This window comes from Megascapheus bottae, chromosome 3 (assembly GCF_031878675.1).
Source record: "Megascapheus bottae isolate mThoBot1 chromosome 3, mThoBot2.hap1, whole genome shotgun sequence".
In the NCBI taxonomy this organism is placed as follows: domain Eukaryota; kingdom Metazoa; phylum Chordata; class Mammalia; order Rodentia; family Geomyidae; genus Megascapheus; species Megascapheus bottae.
In genome coordinates, this window is record NC_143511.1 from 62,734,130 (window position 1) to 62,761,902 (window position 27,773).

The following is a 27,773-nucleotide window of genomic DNA, read 5'->3' on the forward strand; positions in this document are numbered from 1 at the left end:
CACTTAAGTCACAGTGCCACTTCTGGGTTTTCTGTGTCTGTGGTACTGAGGAATTAAACCTAGGGATTCATGCATGCTAGGCAAGTACTCTACCACTATGCCAACTTCTTAGCCACTCATAGTAATTCTAAGAAGTCATCCACCCAAGGTCACACAGCTGGACAGAGGTAGAATGCGGAGCAGAGCTGTGCCATTACTCCTTCAAAGTCCACAGGGGGTTAAGCACAGGCCACTGGATACATTTCATCTCCTCAGTACCTGAATGCCTTTCTAGATGCTTCCACCTATTTATTTTTTATTTTTTTTGCCAGTCCTGGGCTTGGGCTCAGGGCCTGAGCACTGTCCTTGGATTTTCTCAAGGCTAGAGCTCTACCACTTGAGCCTCAGCACCACTTTTGGCTTTTTTCTATGTATGTGATACTGAGGAATTGAACCCAGATTTTCACGCATGCTAGGCGAGCACTCTACCACTAGGCCAAACTCTCGGTTCCTCTTCCACCTATTTTAATAATTGACTAGAATGTGAAATCTCTTGTCAGCTGCTTTGCTGTCTGCTGAAAGACACAGATAAGAAAGCCAGAGCCTGGGAAGTCACAGGAAAATGCTCTCCCCCCGACACAGACATCATTCAACAGTGAGTGCCTTTCCCACTTTAATTCTCTGAGCTGCCTGCATCTGACTCACGTAGGAAAATGACTTCCTGGGTGAAATATTAAAAGACATATGCACATAGGCATGGCTTCACTCACCCTGCAGCCCTGCCCGTCAGGCTTAGAGGAGCAGTTCTGAGCCACATCTGGGAGTCACACACAGGGACTTGCTTTCCTCTGGCGGGAGTTGCAGGCCAGGCCATGGCAGCCTGGGCCAGGTCATGGTGCTGAGTTTGAAATGAGCCCTCCACAGGGCCTCCTCTGTTCCCCAGTTCCATAAGGAAAGTGTGTTAACATCAGACTCCATTTTAAGAATAAGGAAACTGTGGGCTGGGATTTGGCCTAGTGGTAGAGTGTTTGCCTCACATACACGAAGACCCGGGTTTGATTCCTCGGTACCACATACATAGAAAAAAGCCGGAAGTGGTGCTATGGCTTAAGTGGTAGAGCTGTAGCCTTGAGAAAGCCCAAGGACAGTGCTCAGACCCTGAGCTCAAGCCCAGGATTGGCGGGGGAAAAAAAAAGAATGAAGAAACTGTGGTACTCAAAGGGACAGCAATGGGAAATTTATTGACTTAAAACAACACTAATTTGTTCTTGCAGAGCTCTGGAGATCAGGAGCCCTAATCCCAGTCCCCAGGGCTGTTCCCCTTTGCTGGCTCAGGGGGAGCCCACTTCAGCTCCCTTGCCCCTCTTCCCTCTCTGTCTTTCTCCCTTCTCTTCTCTCCCTTTGTCTCCATCCCTTCCCTTCTCTCCTCCTTCCTTTCTCCCTCCCTCTCCTTTCCTGCCCTCCCTTCCACCTTCCCTCTTCCTTCCTTCCTTTCTTCCTCCCTTCCTTCCCTCCTCCTTTTATTTTCTTTTTCCTTCCTTCCTTCTCTCCTCCCTTCCTTCCCTCCCCTCCCCCCATTAGATATCTTGCAATGTAGCCCAAGCTAGCTTTGCACTTTTGCTCCCTGTTCAGCCTCCTGAGCGCTGGGACTGTAGCTGTGCACCACCCCACATGGCTCCTCTGCTGTTTCTTATAAGGATACTCAGGAAAGGAAGACAGAACATCTGAGGTTCAAGGCTGGCCAAGCCAAAGTTAGTGTGTGGCTGTAGCTTGGAAACTAAAAGCAAAAGAACCAAGGAGATGTAGCTCAAGCAGCAGAGTGCGCATCTAGCAGGATCAATCTCTACCCCTGAGTTCAACCCCTAGCACCCGAGTGTAGACACATCAGTGGATGTGAAGCCAGACAGCCGGTTTGGAATAATTTCCTCTTAAGATACTTAAACATCTGCAAAGATCCTTTTCCCCAGTAAGGCCCCACTCGCAGATTCTGGGAATAAGGGATGCTGACATATCTCTCTGTGGACACAACTTAACTGGTGACTAACTTCATGTAATAAGCAGCGGATCTAGGAGCTGAAGTCAAGTTTGATTCCAGAGTAACTACTATGGGCTTCATGCTATGTCTTTCCTAGCCAAGAGTGTGCTACACGAGCTCTCTGTGTCTGGGGTTCCTTCTCTGTGGATGAGGGGTGGCAATGGATGCACACACAGAGCTGTGATGACTCTCACAGGAGCTGGTAAAGTGTGCCCCCTGGAAGAGTGAATAGCACACTGTGTCAACCGGGAAGCCTCTGCTCTTGTGGTCTTCTACTGAGACAATGCAGCTTAGTGGAAAGTGTCCATGAAGGCTGAGCATCTGCTCCAAAGGCTGAGACTCAGTGTGCTCAGGTCTAAATCACTGGGGTTGACGTTGGTCAGCTCACAAGGCTTCACTCATACGAGACATCAACCAGATAATCACAGATGTGAAAGAAACAAATGAAATATTTATAAGAGAGCATTATGCACAATTAGTCGCTAATAATTTTGAAAGCTCTGACAAGGAGGAGAAACAAACAAAGTAAAACCCAGAATTGGTGCAAAACAAGCAGGAACTGTAACTGGACCCACAGGCCAATTTGCAGGAGAGATGGGGAGTTCCCCTAACCCCAAAGGCCAGCCAGGGTCCAGTGCCAGAGTGGATCCTGCCAGGTCACCTGAGGTCAGGTGGGCCTCCTCTCCAGCCTCACCTCCTTCCTCCAGTGGTGAAGTCAGGTTGCTGGGAATTGTACCAGGCTGATGAAAAGTGAGGTGTGTTAGTACTGAGATCTGGGTTGCAGATCTGGAGTGCTGTGCCCAAACAGGCCTGGCCTAAAGTGGGGACAGGGGAATTGGGTTCAGAGATTAGCAGAGGTCAGGGTGGCTGGCTGGGCAATTATAACCAAGCAGGGGCCACAGTGACTACCTCTCTCAGCCTCCTCTGGCCTTCCTTGGACTAATTTGAGGACACTTTGTAGTGACCTATCCTATATCAAGGTCTAATAGCTCAGTGTTTGTAGATCAATCTGCCTTCACTCTAGGGAGAAGCTCCTCCCCTTCCACTTCTATTCCTAACTTGAGTCTTTTGCCCAGGGCACTCCTCTGATTTGAGGTCTAGGGTCAAGCCATATCACTCAGAAACATGGTTCTTCAGTACTGTCCCCAGGTCAGTCTCTGCAAGTTCTGACAAGAGTTGGGGTCTGAGTTTTTATGAGGGTGGGGCCCCATCCCCCAGTGTATGGGAATAGCAGGACTGCACTGGGAGAAGCACCCAGGACTGCACCCTGAAGGCTGCAGTGAAAGAGAACAAAAGCCATATCTAGGGAACCTGAAGTCTCCCCTCCCCCACACCCCACAGAAGTCCAGTAGCTTTTTCAAGTTATCTCAACATTCTTCTCTGGGCCTGAAAAACATTGCTTTCAGCAATTTCATTTTGGTACCAACATTTTCACACTGATTTCATCTAGCTGTTGGCAACTGCATCACGGGGGTCATACAAGTCCTGGGAGGGAGGCTCAGTCCTCGCTCATCCTCTTTGCAGGGTGCTCCAGGTTTCGTGTGGGCCAGGCCCTGGGGAGGACACGAAGTTGAGGGAGCACAGACCCTCCTGCAAAGGCGCTCACATCCCAGGGGGGACCCACTGAGGACTTTCAGCAAGGGAGGGACAGTCACCTTCGATTGGCCATTGTTATCTTGGAAAAAGAAGAAAGGCGGAAGTTCACACTTCTCCGTGCTCATACTTTCCCAAGCTACAGTAATGAAGACAGTGTGCAGCTGCGTGAGGATGGCCATGTAGAGTAGAGAACAGAACTGGGAGTTGAGAATCCAGCCACATATCTATGGCCAACTGATTTCCAATAGGAGACTATTCTCATGAACATTCTTCTCAGCAGATAGCGCTTAAACTATTAGGTATCCACATGCTAAAGAATTAATTTGGATCATTATCACACACAGATGAACTCAAAGGAATCAGCACATAAGAACAAATATTGCAAAACGCTTAGAAGAAAACATCAGGCTAAACCTCTGATCTCAGATCAGACAATGGTCTCTTAGCTATGATATCTAAATAACAGATAAATTAGGCTTCCTCACAATTAAGAATTTCCATGGGTTACTGGATACTACGGAGAAGGTGAAAAGGTGATTTACAGAATGGAAGAATTTGCTCATAAATGGAATATCTCATAAAAATCTAGCATCTGGAATATACAAAGAGTTCTTATAAGTCAACCATAAAAACACAGCTAATTCAATTAAAACAACAACAAAAACAAGCCAACAGGTCAAGGCTTTGAGTGGACATTTCGCAAAGAGGATACACCAGTGTGGCAAACATGAGAATGTGCTTTAGAACACGAGCTGTTGGTCATCTGGTGGTATTTCTCACCATAAATAAATATTCCATTCATAATGGCACTAATAAAAAAGGCAGATATATTGTAAGAATTGGTAGAAGGCAGAACTGTTATATATCGTTGGTAGGGATGTACAGTGGTGCTGTGGACAAGTGATCCCCCAAAAGTGAAACGTGACAGATATCACAGGACCCAGCACTGCCACTTCTGGCACAACCTCAGGCCACTCAGAAAATGGAAACAAGTGTCCACCAACTGATGAGTGGGCAAATACAATCAGATGTTCCTATTAGAGACTATTATTTAGCCAGGTAAAGATATAAAGGACAGAAAAATTTTAAACGTTATCCTGAACAAAGAAAGCCAGATACAAAAAGCTACATGTATGAGTTCACTGGTAAGAAATATCCCGAACAGGTAAGTCCATACAGCCAGGAAACATACTGGTGGTTGTCAAGTAGTCTGGTGGGAAGGGAAAATGAGAGAGGGTGGATAAAAAGAGCAGGCTTCCTTTGGGGTGATGAAAGTATCTAATCCCACTGGATTAGACAGTAGGAGATGATTGTATCATCTTATGAATGTGATGAAAAAAATCACTGAAGTGGGAAAAACTGGGAGAGTATGTGGGAAGGTGTGACACTGTCCAAAAAGAAATATACTCATTATCTGACTTAAGTAACGGTAACTCCCTTGTACATTACCTTTATAATAACAATAAAACTACAAATAAAAAAATCATTTACATGTACTTTCAAAAATGGAATTCTATATGTGTCAATTACACTTAAAAGAAAAGAAAAAGTAAACCAAGCTGGACACTGGTGTCTTATACCTATAACTGTTGCTATCCAGGAGACTGAGATCTGAGGATTGTGTTTTGAAGCCAGCTTGGGCAGGAAAGTCATCTCCAATTAAGCACAGCAAAAGTTGGAAGTGGCATTGTGGGTAAGTGGTAGAACATTAGCCGTGAGCAAAAGGAGCTCAGGGGCAGCACCCAGGCCTGGAGTTCAAACCCCATACTGGCAGACAAACAACCCTCCACCCCCAGAAATCTGTCATGGTGCAGATGGCCTAGAAGGAGCAATAAACGGGACATGTGGTGCTGGCCTCTGCTGACACGGTTGTGGATGTCCCCAAAGGCACTGTGTTGAAGTGTGGCTGTTCGGCCTATGAAAACATGGGAAGGAGGTAGAAGCATCAGGAGGTCTAGTGAGAGGCCTCTAGGTCATTGGGGGTGTGCCCTCAGAGGGAATATTGGCATCCCAGTGTCTTCTTTCCTGTTTCATGCCTTTGGTGATGTGAACAGTTCTCCGTGCTCCTGCCATGGGGTACTGTACCATCACAGACAGGAAACAAAAGGCCAGCATGGCCTAGAGCTTCTGATACCATGAGCCAGAGCTCATTCTAAATAGATTTACCTCTCATCTTTGTTCAGCAACAAAGGATAAGGGCTGTTGTCCCTGTCATTACAGTGGGGGTTATCATGTGTTAAGTTCAACTTTGCCCCAGGAGTACCCGGGATGACAGAGGATGAGAGATGGTGGCGATGGCAGTGCAGACCCAGTGGTAGCAGACAGACAGAAGGGATGGGCTAGCTAGGATGTGCTTCGGCAGTGCAGTCCATGAGACTAGCACAGAACTTCGCAGTGTCCTCTAAATCTCCTGACCATGGTTCTCACAATCTCCTAATCCTAAGGCTTGATTCACTGCATTACTTTCCTGCTTTTTTATTGAGCATCTTCTCAGTGCCAGGGAGTAGGGAGACTGTGGTAAACAAGCAGTCCTCATGGAGTTTGTTCCCTCTGTTCGCCTGGAGCTCACACTCTGTTTGGGTTGCCGCATGGCCTGTGACAGGAAACGAGTCTGGGCTACCCTAGTCATTATGAGGACTAGTAATGCCTGGGTTTTCTTTTCTGGGCCCATAGTAGTAGGATTTTTTTTTTTTACCCCCTCTTCTGCCGATTCCAGGCATGGACACGGAACATATTTTGGCCAATGAAACATAAGGGAGAGTAATACATGCAACATTGGGGTGGGCATTTTTTTTTTTTTGCTAGTCCCAGGGCTTGAACTTGGGACTTGAGCACTGTCCTTGGGTTTTCTCAAGGCTAGTGCTCTACCACTTGAGCCACAGCACCATTTCCACTTTTTTTTTCTATGTATGTGGTACTGAGGAATCAAACCCAGGTCTTCGTGCATGCTAGGCAAACATTCTACCACTAGGCCAAACTCCTGGCCCTGTGGTGGACACTTTAATGGCTAATGTACATGTCTTTACCTTTTCTACAAAAAGTGTCCTGAAAGGAGACTCAGAAGCTGTGTCTCACATGGAGGACATCTTGGGGGGGCAGGGGTGGGAGGTCATGGGTGATGGATAATTTCTTTAAATGAGTAAAGAATCCTTACTGCTTTAATTCACAGGGAGTTTTTTTTTTTGTTTTTGTTTTTGCTTTTCGTTACACAGGAAAACAAAACACACCCTGACTAATATATACTCTTTTGGTACTTTGGGAAACACTATCCCAAACTCAATTCTCGATCATAATTTAGGGGTTCCCTGTGACACATTTGCAGAAGGGCAGTCTGTGACATGCCATCTACCAGGGGGACATTGTTGCAATTCTCCTACCAAAAAATGACAACTTTTTGTTGTTTGTTAGACATAGGCTTGAGCATTGTCCTTGAGCATTTTTGCTCAAGGTAGCTCTACTACTTTGAGGCACAAATCCATTCCTGGTTTTTCTGGTGGTTAACGGAGAGAAGAATCTCATGGACTTTCCTGTCTGAGCTGGCTTTGAACTGTGATCCTCATATCTTAGCATCCTGAGTTAAGATTACAGGTGTGAGCCAGGAGAGCCACAGTGGCACACCATGGATGTCTTGAATTAGGAACAAAACAGTCAGCGTGTTGAGGCGCTCCTTGCTTTGTTGGGATTGGCTTCACAAGACCAGCATTGGTGGTCAAAGGTGCCCAGGATTTCACGGAACTTTCTAGTCCTTCTGGCCCAGGGCCTTTAAGGATTTCTAGTACACAGTGCTTCCTCAGAGAGCACCTAGGCAGGTAGCAAGGGAGGCTTTCCAGCTTCAGGGTGTCTTGGTGCTACGGTCCTCTGTCATTGCCTTGCATCCTGAGGGGGCGGTCACCTGACTCAGCGTCCCTCCTTTAGGAACTGGGGGACCACTAAGGGTGATGAAAGAAACACATGTGCTTGCATGTCTGAGCTGCCTTCCTATCTAAGAGCTTTCACAAATGTGGCTGTGGCTGACAGAGCCACATCTGGAGGCACCGAGACATCTGTGTCCCCCGTGGTGATGGCAAAGCTGAGCCAGGGCTGGACTGGGCTTCCTGCCAGAGGGCAAATGCCTTTGGACACCCTTAAAATGCCTTGTTGGCACACTGTTCCAATTAAATCTCTTCTCCAGTTCTCATGTTAATAACTTAATCTACAATATCCACCTCGCTTGTCCTCTTAAAGGGCCAGAAGCAGGGCACAACCTAAGCCCAAACACAGACCAGTTAAAAATAAAGACACATGCATACAAGATCATTCTCCAGGAGCTTAGATAAGATGGTTATTATTGCATCTGAGTGTGGAATTTGGCTCCAACTTCCTGGCAGCCAAGGTTACAAAGATAGCAGAGTGGCTGATCCATTAAGACTGCCAGATCGCAGGAAGGAAGTGCAGGGAGGTTCACGGGCGGGCACAGCCCATTTCCTGGCTCAACCTTCATGCTTCTACAGTGTGGATCTTTATCTTGGGGTGCTAAGTCACCAGCAGAATCTCAGTTCTTTACAGAGCAGCCCAATCATCCTGCAGCCAGCAGCCATGGGCCCTTGCTACAGGTGAGGGTGTGAGATTAAATTCAATTGCAACTTAAAAAAGAGATTTCTTTGAGAAGCCAGCTTAATGGGTGCAGACAGATGGGCTGAATGTGGACATATGGAGAGGGAGGGCCAGGTGGAGCGAACAATTTATTCAAGAACTATTTCCCGAGCACTTGCTTTGAGCTAGGGCTTGGCGGTGGGTGCTGAGGACACACAGATGGCCTTGGCATCTGAGGAGGTCACAGACAAGAGGGGACAGACAGGTGCACAATTATCAGTGTTGTCCCCAGAATGTGGGGTAAGCAGGGTGAGATGGGATCGCAGGACAGGGGTGTCCGTACAGAGCTGGCTATGCGATCTCCAGGCTCCTGGAGAGGATTCTTCTAAGCTTCCTTACATAGGAATTTTACCCACAGAGATGGCATGTTGAGAGGGGGATGGGACAGGGCGACAGGGGAGGAGAGGAAGAGAGAGCGTATGCTTTGAAGAAGTGCTAATAGATCGCTCAGGGCAGCTGGATCAGGCATAAGGAGTGGAAAAGGAGTTGTGAGAGAGGAGGCTGGATTATCAAAGGTCTCCTGACGTGGGCTAAGGAGGACAGATAGGGGAGATTTCAGGTCTGCTTGGAATTCCAGCAGGCATGGCCTCCCTGGGAGGACTTATTCATGTAACTGAAGGGTCTCTGGGCAACAAATTGGCCTGGGGTCCTCACTGACCCCTTCCTTTCCTTCTCTTCCTCCCATCTTGCCTAAAGCCCTACGATAGCTAGCCTGGGTACCATGGATTCCTCCACTCTCCAGGCCTGATGGCTTTAGCAGTGATGACCTATTACTCAGAATGTTGCTTTAGCTCCAAAAGCTTTGGACCTCTGGGCTGCCTGTGTGCAACTCATGGGGCAGAAAGAACACAGTCCCCAGCATCCCCCACCCAACATCACCTTTCTGCCATCTTGACTTCACATTGAGGAATGGGAGGTGGGCTTGCCAGGCTGTGTGAGGGCGTTGGCTATTGCTTAGAGATGCCTACTATAAGCTTGGCTTTCTTTCTTTTCCTTCTTTTCTTCCCACCCTCCCTTTCTTTTTCTTTCTTTCTTTTGCCCCAAAGCAGCTGTTGAGGAAGGAAGATGATAGGAGTTAAAATTATTTAAAACTCCATGTGTTTGCCTCTTCCAGGATCTGTTTCCATAGAAACAGAACTAGTAGAAGCCACTCATTCCAAATCCTTTGCTTGCCTCTGTAGGTCTCTGAACATGGAGGAAGTTTGAAACAACCCTGTACACACCATCCTTAAAAAGCCCCAGAGAGGGCTGGGAGTATGGCCTAGTGGTAGAACTATTTCCCGAGCACTTGCTTTGAGCTAGGGCTTGGCGGTGGGTGCTGAGGACACGCAGATGGCTTTGGCATCTTGCTTGCTTAGCATGCATGAGGCCTTGGGTTTGATTCCTTGGTACCACATATACAGAAAAAGCTGGAAGTGGTGCTGCAGAACAAGTGGTAGAGTGCTAGCCTTGAGCTGAAGAGCTCAAGGGACAGTGCCCAGGCCCAGAGTTTAAGCCTCACTATTGACAAAAAAAAAAATCACACAGATCCATGGAAGTCAGAACTCAGGGAGTTCCTGATGTAGCTGCTCCAAGACCCATGGGGACCTTCTGCCATTCTTTCAAGTTCCTGCCATGCTCACTGCTCCCATGGGTTACTCACTCACATGTGTGATCCCTTCTCCTGTAACCTGCCTGGGAGCAGATGGAGGAAACCTCAAGGAGCACAGGTGGCCTCCAGATTCTGTCCCCAGGGCTTCAGGGGACTCCCCTGAGCATACAATAGTCAGTGATCATAAGGGTTTGACTGTAAGGGCTTCACCTTGTTTCTCTGTATTCCAACCATCTCAGCATGGTCAGGTAGAGGCATGGATGGAGGCCTGGCATAGAAAGAGGATATAACCCTTCTCCCCACATCACAGCTCTCTCTGCACTGTCAGTATGTGCTGGCTTTCTCTAGAGGGAAATGATCTCAAACTACACCCCTACATGGGTGCGAGAACCCAAATCATACATATTGCATATATTTTTGTGCCAGTTGTGGGGCTTGAATTCCCTGAGAGCTTTTGCTCAAGGCTAGTACTTTATCACTTGAACCACAGCTCCACTTCTGGCTTTTTGTGGTTCATTAGAGATAAGGGTCTCATGGACTTTTCTTGCCTGGGCTGATTTTGAACTGTGATCCTTCACATCTCCCCTCCATAGTAAGGATTACAGGCATGAGCCACTGATTTCCTAGCTTCCAAATAATATTTCACAAACCTATGCAACATATTTGGAAGGTTTAGCCATACCTACCACAGCTGAAATGCAGAAATAGCCAGTCCTGTCAGTCAGCAAAGCAGAGGTACGGCTGAGGTGTACTGTAGGAGATCAAGCTTGTGCACAATTCCTGAGACACGGGACAGCCCTTGTTCCTGAGCACTGTGCCTCCAGGTCTCTCCCTCCTCCTTCAAACTCTGCTCATCTGCCTATGCTCATCTGCCCCATCACTGTCCCATGGCAACTCTCTCCTGACTGGTCCTACTTTTCTGTTACTATTGTGAATGCTCTTGCTTGGGCTCTTCCTCTAGGGCCCATCACCACTCAGTGGTTGGAAAGTCTCCAGTTAGGGCTTCATTACTTCTCATTCCCTCTAGATCTCTGTACTAAAGATGCGCCATCCCCATGTGTTGACTCACTTCTTACAAATCTCTATTGGGTGGGCTATTCTCCCACGTTCCAGGTCTGTCATCTCATCTTCTGGGACTCGGTGTTCAGAAGATCCTCATATACCTCCACGCAGGGACTGGGCTCTGTGCTCAGCTAGTACTCTACCACTTGGAGCCACAGCACCATTTCTGGCTTTTTAGTAGTTAATTAGAGATAAGAGTCTCATAGCCTTTCCTTACTGGGTTGGCTTTGAACTGTTATCCTCAGATCAGATCTTAGCCTCCTGAGTAGCTAGGCTTATAGGCTTGAGCCATTGACGCCTAGTCACCTATCTCAAATTTGTGTTCAGAAATGATACTTCCTCACATTCCCTCCCAAGCCCACTCCTTGTTCTGTACTCTCATGACTCGATGAGGAGGTAGGCTGATAGACACTATCTAGGCAGAAATTTGAGCATCTTTCTTTCTGCCTCTCTCTTTTTCATCCCTTAGAGTCAATCAATCACCAAGTTTTGTTTCAACTAAGTATCTGTGTAAGCCACTCACTCCCTTCTCTCTGTCCCCATTGCCTGAGTTACTGCAAAGATGTCTAGACATGGCTGGGACTCCAGTCTCAACCCTCCATCTGTTCTCACTCTTCAGCCAGGGGAATTGTGCTCATGTCACTCTGGTGGTGACTAAGACTCTTTGTGAAGTTTAAACTCAGCTTAGCATGTGAGGCCCCTATCAGTCTGGGCTCTTGATACCATTCACCCCTTAAGTAACATCACCCCCCAAACACCCTCAACTTTGGTCATCAAAACGACTTCATAAGATGGGTACTAGTGACTCATGACTGTAGTTGTAGCTACTTGAGAGGCAGGGAATTGAAAAATCATAGTTGAAGGCTAGCCAAACAAAAGTCCTCGAAACTGAGAGCTGGGCACCGTGACATATGTTTGCTCTACCAGATATAATAGAAAGCCTAAAATAGATAAATAGAAGCCCAGGTGGATGCCTGGGTGGGAAGAAAGACCTTAGCTAAAAAATAACCACTGCACAAAAGAGCTGGAGGTGGACCGGAAGTTTGGCCTAGTAGTAGATGCTTGCCTTAATATGCAGAAAGACCTGGGTTCAATTTCTTGGTACCACATACATAGAAAAAGCCAGAATTGATTCTGTGGCTCAAGTGATAGAGCTCTGGCCTTGAGAAAGCCCAAGGACCTTGTAAAAAAAAGGCTGGAAGCCGGGCGTAGCTGCTCACACCTGCAATCCTAGCTACTCAGGAGGCTGAGATCTGAGGATCAAGGTTCAAAGCCAGCTTGGGAACAAAAGAACCTGAGACTCTTATCTCTAATTAACCTCTAGAAAAATGGAAAGTGGGGCTTGGCTCAAGGGTAGGGCGGTAGCCTTGAGCTGAAGAGCTCAGGGACAGCACCCAGGCTAAGATCAAGCCTCATGATCTCCCCCCACACACACAAAAGAAAGAATGAAAATAATATGTTAGCATGTATAATGCTGAAAACTAAATATGTTTTCTTTCTAACATCAGAAGCAAAGCAAGAATGTTCCCTCTCACCACTCTGATCCAGAATAAATCAAGAAAATAAAATAAATGTATATGGGTTTGGGAAGAAAGACATAAAAGTGTATATGTTTATAGGTGCTATTATTGCTTGTGGAGAAATTCCTGAAGCTCAATCTTCCTGGAACAAATAAACAATTATGGCAAGGTTGCAGAATACTAGGTTAAAATACAAAAAGTCAACTGTTTTCCTATGTACTAGAAATGCTCAACTGGAATTTGAAATTAGAAACCCAGTACTATGTACATCAATAGATAAACAAAATGCAATAGATATGTATTTATGCACAAAGAAATGAACAAAGAAAATCAAAAGAGATCTAAATGGAGAGTTATTCCATGTTCATGGACAGGCAGACTCAATACTGTAGGATTTCAATATTTCCCAAATGAGCTATAGATTAGTCACGCCAATCAAAACACCAGTGAGTTATTTTGTGAATGTCAACAAATTGATTTTAAATTTTACATGGGGACTAAAGTTCCAGAAAGAACAACCTGATATTGAAAAACAAGGTTGGAGAATAGACACTACCTGACTTCAAGACTATAAAAATCAAAACAGCGTGGCAAAGGGAGAAAAAATTTTAGATGAACATATCAGTGGAACTATCCAGAGAACTTAGAAATACACCCATATCTACAACAAAGATGTGAAGGCAGCCCGTGGAGAAAGGCTTGTCATTTCAACTAATGGTGTTGGAACAGATGGACCTCCACAGACACAAAAAAGCAGTTGAGAAACAGACCTTGGACTCTGCACAAAAATTAATTTAACATAGACCACAAAAAATAGCTCAGCAGGAGAAAATCTAGATGACTTCGATTTGGCAATGAGTTTTTAGATATACCCACTACAAGTATAACCCATAAGAGAAAAGACTGATAAGCTAGACTTTATTAAATTAACAAAAGAAACCTCCTTTGGTGCTGAAAAAGGACCATGTTAAGAGAGCTTAAGGTACGGCTCAAGTGGTAGAGTGCCCGACTAATAAACACAAAATCTGAGTCTAAATCCCAGAATGGTCCCCTACCTCTTCCTAAATGCAAAGTCAAGAGGATGAGAAGACAGGCTTCAGACTGAGTAAAAATACTTGCAAAGCACATATGTGATAAGGGTTTGTATACAAAGTTGAAAAGAATGCCTTAAATTCAACAATAAAAAAAGATCAAATTAAAAAGTAGACGAATATTTGAAAAGGGACCTCAATAAAATTATATGTAGATGATAAATGTGTATATGAAACAATAGTGAACAACATGTCTTAATGGAGAATCATTCTGCATTCCCATTAAAATGGCCCAAATCTACTGTATATACATTTATTTGTTTATTTGAAAAAGGGAAAGTAGGTGAAAAACAAGACGGGGGAGGGAAAATGGGAGAAAAACTTGGGAAGGGCTAATAATGTTTAATAAGTAATGTACCCACTACCTGATGAATAAAAAAAAATGGCCCAAAGCCTAGTTACCCACAACACCAAATACTTATATCATGTGTGCCAGCGGAACACTGGGTGGTTGTGGTTGGGAATGCAAGATGGCGAGGCCACTTTAGAAGAAAGTTGGGATAGCCTAAAACAAAAGCACTCTTACCATCTAGTCCAGCGTGTGTATGCCGAGGTACTTTCCCCAGGGAATTCTTAACTGGTGTCCACACTAAAAATCAGCCACATGTTCTTAGAGTAGTTTTACCTATAATTGCCCAAACCAAGATGCCCTTTAATGGCTGGGAGGTTAAACAAGAGGGGGTGGTTAATCATCAACAAAGACAAACAGGCTGTGGAGACCTGGGAAAACATGATTACATGCACTGGACTCGGCAAAAGAAGGCAGTCTGAGAGGCTATATTGCACACTGTGTGATTTCAATTACATGACATCTAGAAAAGAAACGTGGAATGGTGGCTACCACATCTGGGATCCTAGAATTCAGAGCCAAGGAGGAGCTTGAGGAGGTACCAGAGGAAGGGACAGAACACAAGCCACTGATCATCCAGACTGATCACAGTGATCATATGAATCTCCTCCCCACAAGCTCAGACTTTCTCTCCAGCTGAAAGTCTTAGGAAAAAACAAACAAACCCAAACAGCACCTTGAAGGAGCTTTTGATATCCAATACCAGGATGCATTGTTCAATTACTATGTGATAGCTGATGGAGGAGGAGTGGGGGAGGGGTCCTGAAAGAAGCCAAAAGATAGCTTGGCATTAGTTGGTGGAAAGTGACAGTAACCTGGCAGGGCTATGGGTTGACAAGTCGAAGGGCTCTGTTACCATGGCAACAGAGCAACAGGGCAACCTTAAGAGCAGCAGAAGCAGTGCCAGCCAAAAAACGTTCATGAGAAAACTCAGCAGATACCAGAAGGAAGCCGACAGCATGACTGGGTGTTGTGTAGGACAACCTTGGTGGCCCTAGACAGGACTCTTCCACTTTTCAGAACCAGTTTCACACATATATAGGAAGGCTCCTCTCTGGTCCTCCAGGGTTCCCCAGTTTGAGAACATGAGCCTGGGCCGTGCTAAATTGCTATAAGCATGAGTAGCTCCTACATACAGTGTCCTCCAGGGCAGTAGTACCTGCCACAGAGTAGCAGGAAGGAAGGCAGGGCCCATGATGGCAAGCCATCTGTCATACAAAGGCGACGGCACAAAGCTAATCAAGTTCAAATGGTGGCAGCAAGCTTCTCTGCTCACAAAGTCTGCCGAGTCAGGCTGACGTCCGCCCTGTAGGCTTTCCTCTGCTATTTTCAGGAGTCATGGGATCTCTGGAGCACACTGTCTCCCACTTCAGGTTGGGGTGAAGGAGGTGACCTTCCAGCTAGCTTCCAGGGCTACCCTGGAAGCCCCTGGCTGGGGTTTGCCCAGCCCAGGCCTTCTCTTGGGCTTTGACTCACAACAGGTATTCCCCTTCTTTCATTTCCCTGAGACCTCAGTCTACCTCTGACTGCCACTAATCTGAGCTCCCATGGGTAGGTATGAAAATGTTTCCTTGCTCCGCCCACTTTTTGGACCCAAGCAGAGGCCAGGAATGCCTATGAGACTGCAGACAAGTGTCCAGGGGAGGGAGGTTGGGTGAGTGGGAAAGATGGGGGTAGGGGCACCAACAAGGCTGGGAGCCTTGTGACAGCGGTGACAGCACCGCTCTGATTTCCATTTCCTCACAACCAAAATGGGCTAGCCATAGCACCAATTTCCTAGGAATACTGTCATTGTTGTCCCCATCATCATCATCATTACCATCCTCCTCCTCATCACCAATACTGTCATCATTATGTTTATAACTGCCATCACCCCATTCTCATCCCAGTTGAGGGCCTAACTGGCCAGCAATAGTTCTTCCAGGTGCTGATAGCCACTTGGATTTCTAATCCTGGAGGCGGATGGGGGGGCTCTCCTGGCCCTTGCAGGGTAGACAGGTGCTCTTTTGCTGCCTGGGCATGGTAAACAATCACCAGACGTCACCTCCCCTATGGACAGAGCCTGTCTGAGTGTCATCTCTGCATACCCACAGGCAGGGCCCGTGCTGGTTTGTCCCCTGCGGTTCTGGCTGCTCTTGTCTGGCCTGCTTCCTCCCCCACAGGTCTGTGAAACATGGTGTCATGACAGGGTGGCCCCAAGTCTCCAAAACGGGGTTCTGCCTGGGAGGACTTGATCCTGGCTGTGTCTTGGCTGCCTCTTGGCTGCCTCATTTGCCTGAGACTCTTCTTGTCCTGATGCACAGAGACCATTTCCACTCGAGTTTGGGAACCAGACTCAAAAGTTCTACAAAGTGACTTCCTTTATAATGCAGTGAGAGAAATGGAAACCCCACTGTTGCGATGCTACAATGTATGGAAATTACATCAAATGGCACACCCCACAACAGCCCAGCGCCACTCACAAAGTCAAGCTCAACTATTCTAGGAGTAAGTGTACAAGCAGTGAGAGGGACTCAGCCTTCCCTAATGTGTATGAGTATAGGTGTACGTGTGTGTGTGTGTGTGTGTGTGTGTGTGTGTGTGTGTGCCTGTGTGCTACCAGTGGAAGGCAAAGGCATTAGGCAGCAGGCTGGCGCCGTGTGGTCACGCAGCACATCCAGGCGCATGGGCACTGAGCCACGCTCACCTCCATGTTGTACTTCTCCACCGTCCTCCTCAGGGGGTCCACGGCCTGCCAGCAGATCAGGATGCACAGGTCAATCAGCAGCATGCCCCCCACAATCACCAGCAGCTTCTGATCTTTGATGATCTGTGCAGAGGGTAGAGGGGCAGATGTGAGAGAGAACTTCCCAAACCAAGACCGAGGGGTCAGGCCACTGAGGGGAGCCACGCACTCCCAGCTGGAGAGTCTCCAGGAAGAACCAAGCTCAGCTCTTGTGTCTGTCCTTCAAGGCCTTTCCTGATCTTTGTCCAAACACCTCCTCAATGTACATGCTCATTTGTTGAAATCAGGGCACTTCTAGGCTCTGGCTGAAGGTCATTTTCACCTTAGTCTTTCCTGTCTGGCAAAGTTCTAATACTCTTTCAAGACCCAGGTTAGTTGTCACCTCCTCCCTGAAGTTCTCCTTGACTCCTCCAGTGTAATCAATCCCTCCCAGAGCACTTTATCAGGAGTGAGAACAGCAGTAGCATTATGAGCAGTAGCTCACATCTGATGATGCTTAAGAAATGCCTTTAGATGGGCTGTTTTATTGTCTCCTATAAGAACAGATACAATTATTCCCCTTTTTTCAGAGAAAGAAACATTATTACACTTGTTCCATGCAATAAAGCTACTAAAGGGTGAGGCCAAGATTTAAACCAAGTTCCTACTTTTTTTTTTCCTTTTCTGAATCATACCCTCAGACATTTCCAGCACTATCTAAGTATCATAGCATGCCGTGTCTATGCCTGTATCCCTAACAAGGATGCCCCAGATAGAAGGGAACCCTGTTTTATTTATTGGTGTAGCCTCGGTACCTAATGGGGCCTGATAGGCTGCAGGCACTTTGAAGTTTGATGAAAGAGCTGTGTGTGGTGCTACCTGCCTGGAATTCCAACACCTGGGAGGCTAAAGGAAGAAAGATGGCAAGTTCAAGGCCAGTCTGTGCTACACAATTAAACCATGTCTCAAACAATGGACAGGGTCCCAAGTTTACAGAGTTGTCACCACCGGGCTGGAGTTCTAGATCTTGACCAGGTCCTAGCTACTGAGGAGGCTAAGAACTGAGGATTGTGTTTCAAAGCCAGCCAGGGCAGACAAATCTGTGAGAATTTTTCCTCCATTTGACTAGCAAAAAAAAAAAGCCAGGCTTGGAGGTATAGCTCAAGTGTGAAAGTGCCAGCTTTGAGTGGAAAAGCTAAGTTAGACAGGAGGAACTGAGTTCAAGTCCTAGTACCAGTATTAAACCAACAAACTAACAAGTAAAGGCTGGTGCTCTTCTAAACTGGAGCCAAGATGGAAGGACAGGAGGATAGGGGTGGAGGGAAGGGGGCAAAGATCTAAGGTGTAACCCATTATTGATCATGTCCTGCACCTTTATTGATCTCAGACCTCACCAAGACCCCAGTTGTGATTCTAGATTACATAAGCTCGGAGTTTATTTTTCCCAAGTAGGCACCTGGTTGATTTCACAGCCAGAGTTCTTTTCTTGGAGTCTGATACATGTAGACTCTGTTGTCCCTACAAGTGGAACACAAACTTGCATTGGTCCTCTATCTTTGAGTTTCTGTTAATCAACACTTTCAAAAAGAACCAAAACAATTGGTGGGTAGATCTGAAATAAATGAATACAAAAGGAAAAACCAGACCAAACCAAACTTCACTTCATCCTCTTTGCAGCCTGAACCACTACCCAACCACCACCCAAAAAAAGCTAATGTGATGAAGTCATTTTGGAAAAGGCTCCAAGAAAAATACATTGGGAGACAGAAGCCTAAGAAAGATGATTGTGTGTGGTGTTGAGTGATTAAGGCCATTTGAAAAAACAGGAGACTCATAAAGCCTTATCTGTGGCCCAGTGTGAAAAGAAACAGCAGAATAGACTGCTTGAACTGCTCTAACTCCACTTTACTGGGGGCAGGGCTCTGGCAAAGCCGTTTCTTTGAATATTCAGGAAGGATCTAGTGAACTGCTGATGCTTTGCATAAACATGGCTTAACCTTTGTCCTCTTGGGGAGCAAGGCAATTCCCTGCTAGCTTTGAGAAGCTGGGGAAAAGGAAGACTTTCCTGAGGAGCCTGGGACCCAAGGTCAGGTAGCAAGAGGCCCTTGTATTGGCTGTGGCCCCACAGGCTGTTGAAGCCCACAGGCATTTACCTGGTTTATGGCCCTGGAGGTCCTGGTCCAGTTCCTTCCCAGACCTGGACTTGAAGACTAAATCCTGGGTATTTTTTTACCCCATGACTCTGGTATGCTTTACATGGGGACACAGCTGATCTTCAAAGATGAGCTCTAGGATGTCTGTCTTGTCAGTGTGGCAAAGTCCCTTTTCCTGTAAGGCTTGAGTATGACGCATGAGGCCGCACCGGACAGTGAGATTTGGAATTATGTGCACTCCGTTAGAACCCTGTCTCCACTTCCTGTTACCTGTGCGGCACTGAGAAAATCACTTCATCTCTGTCTTCAGCATTTTTTTTTTTTTTGCCAGTCCTGGGCTTGAGCCCAGGGCCTGAGCACTGTCCTTGGACTTTCTCAAGGCTAGAGCTCTACCACTTGAGCCTCAGCACCACTTATGGCTTTTTTCTATGTATGTGGTAACGAGGAATTGAACCCAGGTCTTCGTGCATGCTAGGCAAGCACTCAACCACTAGGCCAAACTCCCGGCCCCTGTCTTCAGCATTTTTTATTTGCATCTTAGCCAGAAGGAGAGGGGGAAGATCTGTGTCTTATTGCCCGAATATGGTATAAAGGATGAACACAGACTTTTTGAATGAAAAGGGCTCATGCTAATCTTCATTCCAGTCAAATGTGATCTTATGTAAATTGCTTAACTTTACTGGGCCTCAATTTCCTCCTTGATAAAGTGGGGTCATTGGCACCCAGTTGCACAGTTGGTATACGAATAAAACAGGATGATGGTGCATGGAAATCACAAAAGAACAAGGTTCATCTGGAAGAAGATGTGCCATGAATGGTATCTGCTGACTCATTACTTGGGGTTTGATGAGCAGCAATTCTGTGTTATGTGTAGGACAGTGACATCTAGAGGCCAAGTGTGATATTGTACCCCAGCTCTATGAGACATCAAGACTCATCAACAGATGGCCAGATCCATGTGGGAAGGTTGGAGAACAAAGAAAGGACATATCTGATTTCCATCTGGTACTGTCCCAAACCTGGCACTCCACCAGAGCTTGTGAACGACGTAAGCCATGAACAACATCTCATTTATTAATTTCAGAAATTTCAGAAATACTGAGGCAAGTTCTCTTCTAGGTCCTGAGGTGGGGGTGGTGGAGTGGTGGTGGTGGTAGCGGGTCCTCTTGGGCTCAAAGAATAACCCCCCTGCCTTTGTGGAACATGTATTTTAGTTGGGGAGGCCATAGCGAATGATTAAGCTGTGTCTATACAGAATGAACTGTGGAGGAGAGCTGATTTAAAGTAATCTGAAATAAGGATGATGATGAGGGAAAGAAAATGCACTGCTCCAACCACATGGATCTGAATAGGAGAACCACGCAGTGAGCAAGCCACCTCTCTACCCTCATCTCTTCCTCCTCTTCTTCCTCTTCCTCCTCCTTCTTCTTTTTCTTCTTCTTCTTCATCTTCTTCTCCAGCCACAGCGCCACTTCCAGTTTTCTGGTGGTTAAACCAGGATCCTCAGATCTCAGCCTCCTGAGTAGCTAGGATTTCAGGGGTGAGCCACCAGTGCCCAGCTTCATCTCTTCTTTACTTCCTCCTTTTTCACTTTTCTCTTTAATTCTTGCCCCAACTTCTCATTGGGTTGTTGGTGTTTGCTGGTGTCACCACATGTCATTCTGTCTCTGAGACAAGAACTTCTTAGTGATACACTTTGAGCAGAAGAAGCAATAGCTCTGGAATCTGATCTGACTCTGACATGAACTAACTAGCTGTGCCATCTTGGGTGAGTTGCTGGCTCCTCTGAGACAGTTTCCTCATCTACAAAGTATAGTAGGTATCATCATACAAGTCCCATCAAGTGACCAGAGTCTGGCTTACAATACCTGCACAGTGGAAGCCAGCTATCTCTTCTAAATGTCAATTCCCACATTGTTTAGAGTAGGGATTAGTGAACAACAGATTTTTCTCACAGCTTGTGATAAATGTCTCCAGCCATATTAAACAGAATAGGAGTAGCTACAGAAGAGAGGTCAGCAAAAACTCATCTATTTATTATGTATGACTTTCTACAGGGGGGAAAATTCTAGCTGATTCCTGGTTTAGAAAAAAAAGGGTATTTTTTAAAAATTCAAAACACTTTAGATTTTTTTTTTTGAGACAGAGTTTTGCTATGTAGCTCAGACTGTACTCAAACTCAAGATCTTTTTGCCTGAGCCTCTTGAGTGCTGGTATTATAGATGTGTACAAACACACCTGGCTTAACTTGAGACCTTTTGACTGAGCAGATCAACCTTCTAGCCAGTTTAGTAATCCCTGGTACAAGGAGGAATAACTTCCTTTAAAAGATTTGATGATTGGCCACTAGCACAACGATGTTCTTTGCAGCACTATTTACCATAGCAAAGATATGGAACCAACCCAGATGTCCCTCAGTTGATGAGTGGATCAACAAGATGTGGTATTTATACACAATGGAATTCTATGCTGCTGTCAGAAAGAACAACATCGCCCCATTTGTAAGGAAATGGAAATACTTAGAAAAAATCATAGTAAGTGAAGTAAGCCAGACGCAAAGGAACATAGACTCAATGGTTTCCCTCATTTGTCATAATCAGTAGAAACCTTGGGCTCTCCTAGCAGAGATTTACAATAGAGCAAAACCTTGCTATATAAGGCCAAATAGTATGACGCTAAATGAAAGGACCTCCAGGCTATAGAAACAAAAGCCATATAATGAGTGATTGTTGTCCTTGATGTACTATGTTATCTCTCATCTCTTTTGCTGTCCCTTGGTTATCTCATATTGTTACAATATTTCACCTTGTTATCTGATATATTTTATATATGCTTAATTGGTTATTTGAAATTGGATAGGGAAGGGGGGAAATCAAGATGAGTGGGGGAAGGGAATTGGGGACCATGACATGAGAAAGGGTATCAATGTTTGTGAAGTAGTGCACCTTCTATCTGGTGAATACAATGTAACCCTTCTATTAAGATTTGATGATTGGTCTTTTTTTTAATTTCAGGGAGAGGGCTGATTGATTTTGATTTTTATACCAAATAGTAGCATGCTACAAAACTGTGAAACCTGGGAGCACAATACTTTTTTTTTTTTTTTTGGTCGGGATGATGTATAGAGGGGTTACAGTTACATCTGTCAGGTAGTAGGTGCATTACTTCTCACACATTGATAACCACTCCCAATTTTTTTTTTAAACTTGGCTTTTCCCCCCATTCATGTCTGAAAATACGGTTGTTGGATGCTGGTAGCTCACTCTTGGAATCCTAGCTATTCAGGAAGGTTGAAATCTGAGGATTGAGGTTTGGAATCAGCCTGGGCAGGAAAGTCTGTGAGACTCTTACCTTCATTTAACCAGCAAACAAGTCAGAAGCAGAGGTGTGGCTCAAGTGTCAGAGTGCTAGCCTCGTCCTCCCCCCCCCTCTCTCCCACCCCCTGCTGCTTACAGATACATATACATATGAACACACACACACACACACACACACACACACACACACACACACACACACAAACATGTGGCCATATGGGGAGAAGCTGTGTGTTCCACTCTCAGAGGTTGGTCTGTTACCAGCCAGTGACCCCTCAGCAGCGTTTTTCTCCCCTTCTGAATGCAGCCTGCAGGTTTCCTGAATTAGCCTGGGGATTCAGCAGGGCCCAAAGAGGACAAGATATACCTTATACTTGTAGGTGTAGGTGTGGGGTTGAGGACTGAAGCTCCATATCCACAGAATCACAGCTTAGAGAATGATGTTACTGCAATATGCCCCCTTCTACAGATCAGCAACAGGCTTGGAAGGCTGAGACATTTGTCTAAGGTCTCACAGCAGGTCAGTGACTGAGCAGCACTGATTTTGCCTGCTACCCCAACTGCCTGGGAAGGCCTACTGTCCATCTCAGGTGCCAGGCGGCATGGCAAAATGCAAGCTCTGGAGAATAGCAGGGTTGTCTGAGTCCATGTTTCAAAGGGGGATGGCCCATGGTGCAGGGTCTTTGAACAGGGTATGCCCACCTTGAGGGTTTAAAAAGTGTATGTGCTGTGGGTGGGAGGGTGCTGGTTAGAACCCAGAGAGGATCTTCAGAAAGGGGTGTCATGGTGCCATGAGACATTGCTGTCTGAGAGGAATGAGGTGAGGTCATGCCCCTTTGACCTTGAGTAAAGGAGGCCATATGGAGAGCAGTTGGATGGCCAGGTGGGGTCTCAGACACTGCTGGGAAGTCTGTGGTCTGCTGTCTAAGGAAACTGAAGGGGAAGTCGGTGTGGGGGGGTGTGGGCTGGCCAGTTGTGGAGCACAGTAAACATGTGGGGTGCTGCCATAGCAATGCCCACTTCAATTCTGGAATTCTTTTGTAGGGACAGGGGACACATCAGATGATGTTCCCTGCACTTTCTTTTCCTTTTAATGGAATGGGGCTTGACTTCACAGCTTCGTGTTTGCTATGCAGATGCGCTGTCACTTGAGGTATGCCTCTGGTTCTTTTTATTTTTTCTTATTTACTTTTTAGAGAAAAATCTGTATTTTTGCTCAGGCTATCACTCTCCTATCTCATTAGCAGATCTATAATCCTAACTAGGGCTATTGGTTTGAGTCACTGCACCCAGCCCTAAGTGGCACTTTGTACACGAAGCCTTCCCTGAATGCTGTGTATCCTAGAACTCCCTACATGTCCCTAAGGAACCCCTAGCCCTACGTGTTCTACAGGCCTTGTTAACTGATTTCCTGAGAGGCTGGGAAGGCAGGAGGCAGGGACTGTTTCTCTCAAATCCCAAGCAGAGAGCTGAGCATCCGCATACACAGCTGAGTAGCCACTGGCAGCTCACTGAAGCAGGAGGGTGCTTACCTTCTTCTTCATCTTCACATTTTTGAAGATGGCATGGACCCTCCATGTCTTTGCAAACATTGCCCCAAAGGCAGTCGTGTAGCCCACAGTGAGAATCCAGGTTCTGACCTAGAGATGGCAGAAAACAGAGGTGTTAGCATCCCCCAGGGGGACACCAGTCAGATATTCAATAACCTATCAAGGGAAAATCTAGATGAGAGACATAACCCTTTGCATGGTCAAGTTTCATTAGCATCCTCCAACCAGCTTTCAGTTTGGTAGATTGGCATTTATGTCCTCCAGTCAGTTTCAATTTAGTAGGTTGACATTAGCATCTTCCAATCAGGTTTCAATTTGGTAGCTATTTAAGTTTATCAGGTACTTAAGCACCCTACAATCTGAGTCTTTGGAAGCTGGGACAGCCTTGGAAACATCCAATGGTAACCAGGGCCTCCAGGACACCCACTCCCCACCTATCCTATCATTGTTTCCAGATCCTGCCCTCATAAGCTGGCCTGCACACCATGAGACACCCAAGACTCTTCCAGACTCTCATAGAGACACTCCCAGTCCAGTGTCCACAGACACATTCTGCCTGTTCTGTCCTTCCAGCACACGTCTTCTGCCTGTTCTGCTTGTGAAAGTATGAGTTGGCTGAATACAGGTAAGCAGTGAGGAACACATGCCTGGCATGTGCACACAGACAGGGGTCTTTTTCTTTCAATGACTGATTTTTTACTCCAGAAAGCAAGCAGCAGATCCGATGGGTGAGGATGAAGTATGGTGCTTTGTAGGGAAGGTGTAGGAGAGCTCATTGTTACCCATAGTAGGATTGAGGCCACAAAAAGCAGGGCAAGAAGGGCAGAGAGGCTAATCACTGGAGCTGAGGCCAGATTTCTCCAAGGACCAGAGCGGACATGGATCTGTCAGTCTCCGGATCTTGCATACCTCCCTACTCACTTATTCCTGTGTCTCTTCATCTATCCGTTCACTGAGCAAGTACTATCTGACTAGCACAGAGAATAGAAAAAGGAAAACAAGCAATAACTGACATGATGATTATTTTTTTTGTGTGTGGTACTGAAGCTCAGGACATTCAACACATTCTTGTGACTCCACAGTGCCCAAGAGCCAAGCCTGGAATAAAAATACCTTGACCCAGTGCAGCTGCTCTCCCTTATGGAGTCCTGCTGCTTCTTCAGCGTCTGTTTAACTCAAACCATACTTATTTGTACACAGTAGCCAGAGGCCTGGGGCACGGGGGGTATGTGGCCAGCCAGGATGCACTCTTCCAAGGTCTCCTCAGTTCTAAACAGGAATCTAACACCATTTTAAACAAAATTCAGCACTGGGATTTGAACTCAGGGCCTCATACTTGCTCACTCAGTTGGTACTCTATCACTTGAACCATGCTACCAGTTCTGTTATTTTTCCTTCCTTCCTTCCTTCCTTCCTTCCTTCCTTCCTTCCTTCCTTCCTTCCTTCCTTCTTTCCTTCCATCCTTCCTTCCTTCATTCTTTTTGCTAGTCCTGGGGCTTGAACTTAGGGCCCTGAGCTTCTTTTGCTCAAGGCTAGCACTCTGTCTCTTGAACCACAGCACCACTTCTGGCTTTGTCTGTTTATGTATGGCAAGCTCTGAGGAACACATGCCTGGCATGTGCACACAGACAGGGGTCAAGAACTTGTCTATGAATCACAGCTTCCTGAGAAGCTAGTATTATAAGTGCGAGGCATTAGCACACTACACTTTCATTTATTGTTATTTATTTGTCTTTTGAAACACAGTCTTACATAGAGCAGGCTGGTATTGAACTTACTATGTAGCCAGGCTAACAATCCTTGAACTCAGGGCCTGGACACTGTCCTTGAGTGTTCTCAAGGCTAGGTCACCACTACTGGAGCCACAGCACCACTTCCAGCTTTTTCTGTGTATGTGGTATTGAGGAATCGAATCCAAGGCTTCATGCATGCTAAAAAAGTACTCTACCACTAGGCCACACTCCTGGCCCCAAGATCTGAGTTTTCGTGAGGACTATAAGAGCAATGACCTCTGATAGTTTCTGATCATGGTCACATGTCATAAAGTCAACTTTAACCATGGGAAAAAAATGAAACAGTGTTACTGTTCTATCTTTTTATGTGGCTGGCAAAGATTTCTTTTGCCAAGGACTTGTGTCTCCACAGTGCATCATGAATATTCCCTTTGACTTATGTTTCTTTTTAAAAGCAATCAGTGTCAGGCCACTTGTCTGTTTTGTGAGGGTTAACATTATTTAGCTTCAATCACATAAATTAAGTGAGTTAAAACTCCTAATGGCAATTAAATCTGGTGTCTGGAAACTGCTGCCATAAACTGAAAGCAAGTGACAGCCCTGTCAGTAAAGAGCTCAGCCGGCCGCCCAGTGGCGAGGGTGGCCTTGGATGGTGTCTGTGAACTTGGACTTTGGCTAGGTTCCCACCATTTGCTCCATGATGAAGGTAGCTTGCCTTGCCAACTTTTTTTTCTCTCCTGTATACAAATGTGGTTTGTATGTGTGTGTGAGGACATGGCGGTGTGTCCCTTACAATCTAAGTGGCTTGGGAAGTCAAGATAGAAAGAACTTGGTTTGATACCAGCCTGAGGGAAAAATGCAAAGCCCTATCTTAAAAATAACCAAAGGAAGTAGGGGTTAGGGCATAGCTTGGGTGGCAGACCACTTGCCTAGCAAATGTAAGGTTCTGAGTTCAAATCTCATCTTTGTAAAAAGGAAGACGTGGTTTGTACCGAACCCCTGCCTTCCTTATGGAGCATCTGGAGGCGGGGGTGTACACGGCCATCCTTAGTAGGACTCTGAGCCCTCCGTGTCCTGTGGGTGTTCCTGGAGGAGTTGGCATTTCTCCCTGTCCTTCGTTCCTGGTCTTCCTCCTGGGCTCCTCTGTACCAGCCTCCTCCTTTGGTTGCTTTGGCTCGGTTTCCTTTCACAGTAATTGATCATGACCAGGAGAGTGACTAAAATGATCTGTCCCTGAGTGTAGTGGATTGTGGAGCTGGGTGCTGTCTTGGACCCTTGTCACACACCCTATTGCTCTTTGTATAAGTGGCTGACCAGCCTCTGTGGCCCTGTGTGCAGCCAGAAGATGGGCTGGGAAAACACTCTCCTCCTTGCTTTTGCATAGCCTGAGTCCACCTGCAAGCATGTATGTAGCTCCTCCTCACATTACAGGCTTTTTACATGAACCTACAGAGCTGTTTTCTACCAGGCCAGGCCTGACACTACATGTCACTAAATGTCCCTTGTTAGCATCCTTCTCATCCCTGTCCCTTCCTGCCATCCCATGCCAGGTTTCCTGCCACCATCAGGAGCTTAGACATGAGAGTTGGCCTAGCCTGGGTCAGTTTCTGGCCTTGTTTCTGTGCATGTAAAGTGGACAGGCCACAAAATCTCTCTGGGATGTGGTAGGCCACAGATGCTCTCTAAGACTCACTGTCCTCTGGGAATGGGACAATAAATGGCTAAACTTCTAGAGTGTATGTGAGGATCAGATGAAGGCATGGGAGGTAAGGGTCCCCCCAGCCTCTGACTTTGCTCCTGGTCCTGTCTCTGCCCTTGCCTGTTGCCCCTCCAGAGAACTTTGAGTTCAAATCCAAGGGTGGACCCCAAGCTAAACCTCATATTCTTAGCAGGGTACTGCTGGGGTCTGGCCCAACCTCTCACCTCCACCCCAAATGCCATTTCTTGATCTTTCTCTTTTTTCCACCAAAATTTAAATCCATGGGTTGCCTCCTCCAAGAAGACCTTGCTCCTAGACCTAACATTGACTTTAACACATGTTGCTGTGTCTCAGATGTCCTGTCAGCCTCATTCACATTGTGGAGCCATTGGGAAGTAAGAGCCTAGCTCTTGAACTGTCTGAGACTCAGCTCTGGGAAGAAATAGTAATGAGTCTGTGTGTCTGTGCAAGAATTACTGCCATACAAGTAAAATGTATTGTATGGTAGGTGGCAAATCTCCCATCTCTCCAGGTATTCAAGGTCAGATTCATTAGCCCTAGAGTCACTTCCTGTAGCTTCCATCAATGACATCCCAGTACTTTTCCCTCCTAGAAGAACTGTTTTATACTATCTCCAATATGTTCCTATGGACCAAATAGCTCCTAAGTATTTTTGGTTTGAATTCAGAGCTCTTTTGCTCAAGGCCAGTGTCACGTCGAAGCACAGCTCTGGTGGTTAATTGGAGATAAAAGTCTCATGGT

The 27,773-nt window shown here is 46.1% G+C and overlaps 1 protein-coding gene across 1 annotated transcript in view; it reads right to left on the bottom strand.

Moving 5' to 3' along the window:
• Gabbr2 (gamma-aminobutyric acid type B receptor subunit 2) overlaps positions 1-27,773 on the bottom strand; it is a 327,777-nt gene that overhangs the window by 29,148 nt on the left and 270,856 nt on the right. The window contains exons 12-13 of the mRNA XM_090330311.1: positions 23,562-23,669; positions 16,542-16,664 (exon numbers count right to left, since the gene is read on the bottom strand). Coding sequence (XP_090186437.1) covers positions 16,542-16,664; positions 23,562-23,669 — 231 coding nt within the window. The remainder of the gene's footprint in view (positions 1-16,541; positions 16,665-23,561; positions 23,670-27,773) is intronic.